This window comes from Daktulosphaira vitifoliae, unplaced genomic scaffold (assembly GCF_025091365.1).
Source record: "Daktulosphaira vitifoliae isolate Bord-2020 unplaced genomic scaffold, ASM2509136v1 Scaffold_4, whole genome shotgun sequence".
NCBI classification, from domain to species: domain Eukaryota; kingdom Metazoa; phylum Arthropoda; class Insecta; order Hemiptera; family Phylloxeridae; genus Daktulosphaira; species Daktulosphaira vitifoliae.
The window spans coordinates 15,728,731-15,739,261 of NW_026099575.1; the positions used below are offsets into that span (position 1 = coordinate 15,728,731).

A 10,531-nucleotide genomic window follows, 5' to 3' on the forward strand; every position below is an offset into this window, starting at 1 on the left:
ACCCAGAGAAAAACCTCGATCTATAAAATAAATTCATTGTTCAATTTGATAAATATATCATTACTATTGAATCTATGATATATTTATCAATATGATAATTTTTTTTCTTGTCTTGAACAATAATTATTTATAAGAATAATTATTTTGTTCGTATTAATAAAACATTATCATAAACCCTTGATAAAATTTCTCTATCAAAATTGATTGAGGTTTTTCTTTGGGTGTACTTGTCTCAAGTATGCCACGACCCTACTGTGCTATCGTCATTTAAATTGAAATCACATTGCATACACTTTTGTTCAATACCTAATATTACAGAACAAGATTTTTAAAAAAATATCTAATCTCCCAGGGGTAAAAATTAGGCTACTAAAAATATTAAACACCAAAGTTGTTTTTATTTTATTATCTCCATTATTGTTTGTATATCCAGAGAAACTTGCTTGATTGCCTTCAAGTAAAGGATGTTTGATTTACTTATGAGATATTGAAAAGTACTAAAACAAAGGACAAACAGTTCCTTCTTTTTTTATTGAAATACATACTTTTACGTATTGATATTAAATCATATTAAGTTAATATAATATGTATTATCTATAATTTTTTAGGAATATAAATTCAATAGGTATAATGATTCAAGATCATTTATGTATTGATTGTCTATATTAGCCCAATAAGAATTGAGTATTAATAAGTCAGACACAATAAAAAAAAAGAACCCAGCAAAGTGGGGTCGCGGCACAGTGGTGACGTGGAATAGATGGATCAAGTATAATGATATCTGACAGTGATTAAAATCACTATCATAAAAAACGCTTCAATGCAAATCTTTAGATAGTGTTTAATTTTAAAAAGTTGGTGGATTATTCCAAAAGCTATATGATCTGCTAGTTCCTTATTAATATCTTGATTAAGGTAAAGTATGTCGAATGAAAAAAGGATTATTAAAAAATATTATTTCTCATAAAAAATTGCGTTGATTCATACACTTTTCAATAAGTTATAGCATTATAAAGTTAAAAATGTAAAAAATAAAATCGCTTCAATTTAAAGTATATATAAAAGTGTCAGTATTTCCCAAACACTTTCAAAAGTTAGGCTGAAAAATTTATTTTTTGTAAAAAAGTTGACATTTTGAATCCCCCCCTGTAGGCTCGTAAAGGGTTAAATTTATGAAAAAATATATACCAAATGATAGGTAAAAACATCAAGCATTTATACAAAAAAAATTATATTGATTTGTTCATTTTTAAAAAAGTTATGGCAGTTTTTAGTAAAAAAAATTGAAAAAATTTCGAAAATTAGTGATTTTTAAATTTGTAATTTTTTTGGAGATTTCCCCCATTTACGGGGAACGAGGAAAATTTTTTCAATTTTTGAGGGTAATGTCTTCAACTAGATACGATTTGTGATCTTTTGACGTATCGTTGAAAGAAATCCGTTCGGTGAGAGCTGAGAATAAGTGGTAACAGACACAAAAAAATAAATAAATAAAATCATAGTAAAACCAATACCTTCTCAGCTTCGCATCGAAGCTAAAAAAATGATTAAATGACTGGTCAATAATCTTTTTTGCAAAATCTTTAGTTATTTTTCGTTTTAATCATACAAATATATTTTTCAGATGTATTATCATCTTTTCTACCCGAAACACCAAATTGTTTAGAACTATTTGCCAGATACTTATTACCCAACTGGACTAGTTTTGGACTTGAGACACTAAAATTTCAACATTTATTTCTATATCAACAATCAATTTTGACTGATGTTCAATGTTTACAAATCAAAGAAAATTTATTGTAGTACACATCATAGTAAAACCAATACCATCTCAGCTAAAACATTTTATAAAATTAATATGGTTGTAACTTCAAATCAAAGCTAAAATTTAATCGTAGTCAGCGGCCAGTTATAAAATTAGTTGTCTAGTTGCAAAAAGATGTTTATATAATTTTATTCTTTCTTGTTAAAAAATATTAGCTTAGATTGAAGTTAGAAAAAAAATGTGTTAATCGTACATTAATTTGTAACTAGAGTATTCAAATCATTTAAGTCAGATATATATTCGAATTAACTAGAAAGGCTGTTAATATTTTAGATATTTTTTCACATAACTATAATTAAGGGGTTTTTAAATTTTTTAAACGTATTGATTAGCAAGACTGGACAAGTGATAGCTATGATTTTTATGAACAGACACAAAAAAACACACATCAAGGTATATACAAACTACTTTACAGCTTCACATGGTAACTAAAAACGTCAATAAATATTTTTATAACAAAAAAGCGTTTTATTACATAATTTGCTAAGAAATGCTATTTTACTCAAAAAAAATTCTATTACTATAAAATTAATATATAACTCGTTATCAACTGAAACCAAAATATCAATTAATAATAATTAAAAAATAAAAAACGAAAATCTACCATAACCCAAAATATCTTGAAAAGATAATTTGGATACCGAAATTATTCACTTCGGTTTTTGGAATTACTTCGGTTGTAATGTATAACAAAGAAATATATAAAGTTTAAATTTAACATCACAAAATTTTGAAGTTTCCTATTTAATAATATGACAATATGTCATTAAAACAAACAAGTCAGCTTTATTTTTAGCTTAACCAAAGTAGAAATGTACATAAATTGTTTATTTTTAAAGCATTGAACACAAATTTAACTAAAACTACATGTAAAAATATCTTTATATATTGAATACTACATTGTTCTTAATTTACAAATCAAAATCATTGTAAAGATGAATTTTGTATGAAAACCATATAAATAATTATAACACTCTAAATTTGATAATAACTAAATGCTTATGTTTTTGAGCAACATCAAACAATAATAATAAATAATAGAATTGTTTTTCTCAAAACATTGTTCTGAAACTATTTATTTTTTTCTTTCCTTCCCGATTTCTTTGAGACAACAACAGCAGATTCGATTTTTACAGTACTAGCATATAACTCATAAATTGTAGGCATCAACTAAAAAATATATTAAATACCATTAATCAAGAATTTATAACTACCTATACATCATATGTAACAATTATACAGAGTGTTCAGTAAGTCAGGAAACGGGTTTCTATTGTTCTCATTGTTTGTAACAATGAGAACAATGTAATCATATGTAACAATGAAACCCGTTTCCTGACTTACTGAACACCCTGTATATATATATATATATATATTTATTTATTTATTTACTTGAATGAAGAAGTAGACTAAAGTCAAGTACACTACAATTGCTAAAGTGAGTATGAGATCAAACACAGCCGGTTTCACACTGTAATCAATTGTTTTAAATTAACTAATATAAAATATTCAATCTATGATAAAATCTTTTTAATAATTTGTGTTCTTGATAAAATTATTATTAACAATGTTTCAAAATTATAAACAATTATAAATTATTATATCTTACTACAAAATTTTAATAAACAAAAAATATTGATAAATTGGGTTTCCTTACTATACAATAAATAATAAATTTTGTAACAATAATTATCCTACAGAATACGTGTTATTCAATAATTATATAATTTACGGGTAAATAATTCTTAATTTATACAAAAAAAAAATATTCCTCTGTAAGAAATTATAAAAGTTGAAAATAAAATAACCTACCTATAAACTTGTAAAGTAGCTTTGGTAACTGTATAGAATGAAAACTGTGGATCAACTTTATCAGCAGTCACATGAGATATTTTAACATCTTTTAAATATTTACTCATCATTTTAAACAAACTATCAACTAGAGAACTTGATTTCTGCCCTATAATTTGAGTAGATCTTGGCTGTAATACTAACATATCTAGAGCTGATTTTACAGTTTCAAAATCTATATTCTTTACAAAAAAAAAAAAAATGTTATCACCTTTATTGTTTTAAGTTTTTTTTATATACATAAAAAATGTTATCCTAATTACACTAAACTTACAATTTTTGGAATTTCAGATGTGTTAAAATCATACAAAAATGAAACCAAAGATTTAGCTATAATTTGAGCATTGTGGTAAACAATTTTTGGATCTAATATATCACTAGTATCTAAAATGGAACATCTTAAATTGTTTTTATGGCTCTAAAAATAAATTTTAATTCATAATAATTATTTCTCTATATAGAATAATATTATTTTAAATTTTAAATAAAGCTATACTTTTAAACTGGATAGAGTAAATGCTGGTAATCTTCGTATACTATATCTTTCATGTTCCCAAGCCAAAATATCACTACCTAAATTAATTTTTTTATGAATAATTTTCAGTCCGTTTTCTCTTAAATTATTATTGAGTTCCTAATTAAATATAAATAACAAAATATAAAATTCTTAACATAAATTCAAACAAAAATACTCAATGTTTACATTAATAAAAGTTCCCATTTTACTATCATCTTTTGGTGGTTTAGACACATGTGCGAAAAAAGCCTTATCACTACCTAATGAGTCAAGGCACAAAGCAAATGATATATCCTAAAAAAGTTAATAAATAATAATATTTCACTTAAAGTGTACACATTTCCATTTTCGATATTCACTTGTAGTGTATTTGATTTTTCCATTTGTTGTTCTATCCAATATTTAGATCCTAAGTAATTGAGTTTGCCACCACCGCTTAATACAAACATCACATTGTACTTGGGTCTATTCTTTTCAGAATAAACCCTGCTTAATACTTTTGTTAAAATTAAAAGAATGGCAGCTCCAGAGCCATTACTATCAGCACCAAAAGACAACTCCTAAATAATTACAACATAATTAAATTTTTATTTTTATCCCAATCATTAATCAGTAAAAACAACTTACTGGTGCCAATCCAAAGCTGTCATAATGAGCAACGATTAAAATACTAGGTAATTTATCTTGGAAACCATATCCTATCAATTGACCCTAAAAACATATAATTTAATATTAAATTTTAACCATTTTAATTTTAAAGATATATTATGTGTGTCTACAAAATTAATCACCTGAATCGTAGATACTGAAATATCCTGTTGTAAAACTGGCTTACTAGATGATACTACTATTTGATATCCATTTGCAGACACAGAATTAATGAAGGCTAAATCAATTTGAATAATACAAATAACTATTAAAAAATTGACAAAGAAAATTTAATTGAAATCAATAATATATTAAAGGCCAAAAAGTTAATATTAAGTTATTAGCAATTTTCTAAAATATACAAACATACCTAACACATTATATAATTGATATTTACCTTTTTCAAGGGACATAGATGTTTTATATTTTATTACACTTAGTATATAGAAAATTTTTCAAAATAGCTCAATTTTAATTTGTTGGCACTTGACATATAATTGATTTCATATTTTTAAATAAATAAGTTCAAGACTGCACTAAAAATAATTATTAAAATATATTCAGTAAATAATACCTTTGGTAGCTGAACTAGCATTTTCATCAATCAATTTACTATCAGCTAGATCATTCATAAATTTTTCAACGTCAACAGACCAGCTCATTACATATACAGGAATTGAAGTATCTGATGAAAGAACTTTTTGTTCTATTTCCAATATTTTCTATAATAAAAAATGAAAAAAATGTTTACTATATACGGTGGAACAGATCCAACTGACAACTCCTATAACTTTTAATACAATTAACATTTTGATGTAATTTTTTTTTTTAATAATTTATGCACATTTGACTATGTTTACATTTTTTATTGTTAATAATAAAAAAACATTAATTTTCTTTTGATTTAAGGTTCTTTTAGATTTAAAAAGTCATTTTTACTACTTTTTTATAAAAATAATTAATGCATTGATAATAGTTTTAGTACGAGTAGTTATTTAATTACAATCATTTTAATACATAAAGTGGATTATAGTTCATACTGGTATATATTTATAACACATACTCCAACATCCTTACATACCCACTCTATTTAATAAAATACTTGTAATTCATAATTACTCATCCTAAAATTATTATCTAAACATTAATCATTTTTGTAAGAAAAGTTCTTAAAACTGTTTATTTTGAAATTTCTAAAAAAATTTTATTATTCAAATTATTTAAAACAAAAAATATGATTTTAACATAGTCTAACAATAAAAAACTCAATTATGTTAGAAAAATTTCAAATTAATGTCAATAAAACAAAAGTTATAAGAATTGTAAGTCAGATATATTCCATTTTTATAAATTAACTTGTTATAGAAAACAATATAAATAAAACCATGAAAATAAATGACTATAAACTTTCACTTATGAATAAATTAATATACTTGTTGCTGCTCTGTAGTATACGGTCTTGAGGGAACAATTAAAACTAGAGCACCAGTACCAGCAGCTATTTGTTCATAATCTTCAGATGTAAAATTGTCCATTAAAACAAACACACAATGTCTGGAACGGTTGCTCCATGTTTTTAAAGACCTAGCTTCTAAATTAATAATACTGTTTTTTGACCCTAAAAAAACAATAAATAGCAAAAATAAAAGTATATAAAATATGAACATCATTTAATTTAAATAAGTAAAGCCTTACCAAAAGAGGCACTCTGCAAACTATACTGTTGAGCACGATAAACGGTAAACTCATGAGCAGCATTTGCAGGGCAAACAGGGCTCAAAATTAATAATAGGGGTATGGTAATTAACAAGTACATAGGAAACCCGGTTTTTAGAATTTCTGTAAACTCATTAGATTCCCCTAACATTATTTTTAGAAATTATAATAAAAATTTAATAGTATTGAAAAATAACAACTAAAAATTTAATCTGTTAAAAAGAACTAAGAGAGTATAACTACAATAAAAATTAAATTTAAGGCGTTTTAAATATTCATTTTTATTTCATGGTAGTTATCTACTCCAAGAAAGTGACTTCTCACATGATATTATTATCAACATTTATTATCACTTATAAAACAAACTTTTGTTGATGACATGGATGAATAAGTTACAATTATCTTATAAATTTTGCTATTTTAAATATTATCACATAGATGACGCTATAAGTTATATACTACCATTGAGTAAAATAATATACTATCGTAAAAGTATATTTTGTACAAACTTCTATCAAAATCTAGAACTTAGATAAATTTGAACTGGAAATAAAAAGACGGACGGGCAAGAATTATGTGCCCAAGAGTTCTGTAGAGAAAGAAATTTTAAGGCTTTAATGACTTTTTTTAAATGTTACATTATGAAATAACAGAATTATTTTTAATAATTTTATTTTTTGGATATAAATGTTTATTGAAAAAACCTTCTGGAACTTTAATGATTTAATATATCTTAATCCAATCCTGGCATTAATAAGTGTCTTGTTTATAAACTATCAAATCTAAATATCATTATATTGACACAAATCATAAACATCAAACACTCACTATATTAAAAACCCCACACAGTTGGGTGGCGGCACAGTGGGGTCATGGTATAGTTGGGTCCAACAAAGATGATATCTGACAGTGATTAAAATCACTATCATAAAAAACGCTTCAATGCAAATCTTTAGATAGTGTTTAATTTTAAAAAATTGATGGATTATTCCAGAAGCTACATGATCTGCTATTTCCTTATTAATATCCTGATTAAGATAAAGTATGTCGAATGAAAAAAATATATAAATATTATTTCTCTTAAAAAAATTATAATGATCCATATATTTTTCATAAAATTATAGCGTTATAAAGTTAAAAATATAAAAAGAAATTTTTTTACAAAAATCGTATTTTTTTTTATTAATTAGCTTCGATGCGAAGCTGAGAAGGTATTAATTTTACTATGATGTGTTTTTTTTTTTTTTTTTGTGTCTGTTACCACTTATTCTCAGCTCTCACCGAACGGATTTCTTTCAACGATACGTCAAAAGATCACAAATCGTATCTAGTCGAAGACATTATCCTCAAAAATTGAAAAAATTTTCCTCGTTCCCCGTAAATGGGGGAAATCTCCAAAAAAATTACAAATTTAAAAATCACTAATTTTCGAAATTTTTTCAATTTTTTTTACTAAAAACTGCCATAACTTTTTTAAAAATGAACAAATCAATATAATTTTTTTTGTATAAATGCTTGATGTTTTTACCTATCATTTGGTATATTTTTTTTCATAAATTTAACCCTTTACCTGCCCACGGGGGCAGATTTAAAATGACAACTTTTTCAACTTAACTTTTGAAAGTGTTCCGGAAGGTCTGACACTTTTATATATATCTTAAATTAAAGCTAATGTAATATACTTTAATTTGAAAAAAAAAAATTTGTGTAAAAGTAAATTTTTTGTGAAAAAGTTGTCATTTTAAATCCCACCTTATGGACAGGTAAAGGATCAGATTTATAAAAAAAATATACCAAATGAAATGTAATGATATCATGCATCTATAAAAAAAAATTATATTGATTTGTTCAATTTTGAAAAAGTTATGGCAGTTTTTAGTAAAAAAAATTGAAAAAATTTCGAAAATTAGCGATTTTTAAATTTGTAATTTTTTTGGAGATTTCCCCCATTTACGGGGAACGAGGAAAATTTTTTCAATTTTTGAGGGTAATGTCTTCGACTAGATACGATTTGTGATCTTTTGACGTATCGTTGAAAGAAATCCGTTCGTTGAGAGCTGAGAATAAGTGGTAACAGACACAAAAAAAAAAAAAACACATTATAGTAAAACCAATACCATCATAATTAAAATCATAGTAAAATTAATACCTTCTCAGCTTCGCATTGTAGCTGAAATAAAATAAAAATTGGGTTTATAAAATTTAAGACACTTTTATTAAAATAATAATAGTTATGTTTATGTTAATTATTAATTTTGTAATTTTTATTGAAACATATAATACTTATAACTAGTAAATCAAAAATGTACATAGCTACAAATGTAATATTAAATGAGATGTTCAGTAAGTATGGGTTTCTATTGTTCTAATTGTTTGTAACAATTCACTTGTTTCCTTACTTACTGAATACCTTGTATAATGTTTTTCATGTACAAACATTTTTAATTATGACGTAGGGGTTTTAAAAATTCACAAAAAAACATTTCATTAAGGAAAAAACGAAAAAAAAAAAGTTATAAAAATTCTATAAAAATAGCATACAATCAAACCATATTTAAGAAGTCACGTAGTTTCAAGTGATTATGTTTTTATAATCAGTTGCATCATTTATGAATATATTTTAAAAGCCTAATGAGTTTTAAAGCTTTGTAATTAAGTTCTGGATGCATAAACATTATAATATGTAGTCGTGCATTTATATATCTCGAGGTATCATTTATTATGGAAATAATACAAGCTTAAAGCTTTCAAACGCGTTCCCTTAACTAAAACTTTATTTTACTTTTTTGTATTAATTCGGCATATCTCATTAAGAGATAATATTTTAACATATAAAAGTATACTTTGATAGATTTTTACTTTATAAAAAACATTTTATAAAATAAGTGGGTTTAAGTTAAATTTAAACTTATATTAAATTTTTTTTGTACTATTTTCCGTAAATACTTTTCTAACTATAAAACGGTCATATAAGTGCAATAGTGTCTCCTAAACAGTTTAATTTTATGTACTGTAAATAGTATTTATTAAATTATATTTTTTAAACAAAAATTTTAAAACTTGAATTATGTAATTATTATATCGAAGAAAAAAATGTATACCTTGATGAATTTCTGCGTAAGTCCTTGTACAAAATTAAACTGTTAAGAAATATTATATAAATGATTTTCTTTTTGTGACCTAACAAAAAGAACATAAGCTTACACTAAAATCATGCAATTTATCTGAGCAAAACAAATCAATTACTTTTTATTTTATTTTTAAAAATTAAAATATTGACTTAAATTAAGTTGTACTCATTATAAATAATAAAATTTTGGTAGTTTTAAACACACGTAGCTACTATTTTAATTAAACTATACATTGGAAAAATTAAGAATGCATAAAAGTAATAATAAAACATCCTCAAACTTTAAATTAAAACTAATATCCTTTTTTTAATTATTTGTTATATAAACTAAAATATATAAGTGTAGAAGCTTCATCTTCGTTAAATATTCCTTCGTATACACTCTAAAACTATCTTTAAGTTATAAAAATTCACTATTAATAATAATATTTAGTACAGTTACTAATTATTAATATTAATAATTAAATATTTGTTGGAATTCATATTATTAATACAACAATTATTGCTATGCAAAATTAATAATTATTTATCATAACATTATAATAAATAATTATTAATTTTGATCAAATAGGTATAAAATGTTTATAAGATAGTAGAACTTCCTATTCAGTATTGCAAACTATAACATTAATATTTCATTTTTTTATGCTAATGGTTTGAAAAATTATAAATAGGTTTACGGTTTGTTCCACTTTTATAAAACGTCAAACAATAACTATTATACTTCGTTAATGGAATAATTTTTGTAAAATTAAATTAAGATAAAAATGAAGTTTTTAGAGGATTTCGTAAAAGTTATATTTTCATGTTATTTGAGAGTAGACAATTGGGGGAAAATATTATC

At 24.1% G+C, this 10,531-nt stretch overlaps 1 protein-coding gene across 1 annotated transcript; it reads right to left on the minus strand.

Moving 5' to 3' along the window:
* Nucleotides 1-2,689: 2,689 nt before the first annotated feature.
* On the minus strand, nt 2,690-6,863 carry LOC126904665 (nicalin). Its single transcript, XM_050683872.1, has 12 exons — nt 6,537-6,863; nt 6,275-6,459; nt 5,416-5,563; nt 4,985-5,079; nt 4,821-4,904; nt 4,553-4,753; nt 4,380-4,487; nt 4,173-4,310; nt 3,951-4,094; nt 3,638-3,858; nt 3,218-3,296; nt 2,690-2,995 (listed from the first exon to the last, which is right to left on the minus strand). The coding sequence occupies exons 1-12, from the start codon at nt 6,706-6,708 to the stop codon at nt 2,897-2,899; spliced, it is 1,674 nt and encodes a 557-aa protein (XP_050539829.1). The 5' UTR covers nt 6,709-6,863; the 3' UTR covers nt 2,690-2,896.
* Nucleotides 6,864-10,531: the final 3,668 nt, after the last annotated feature.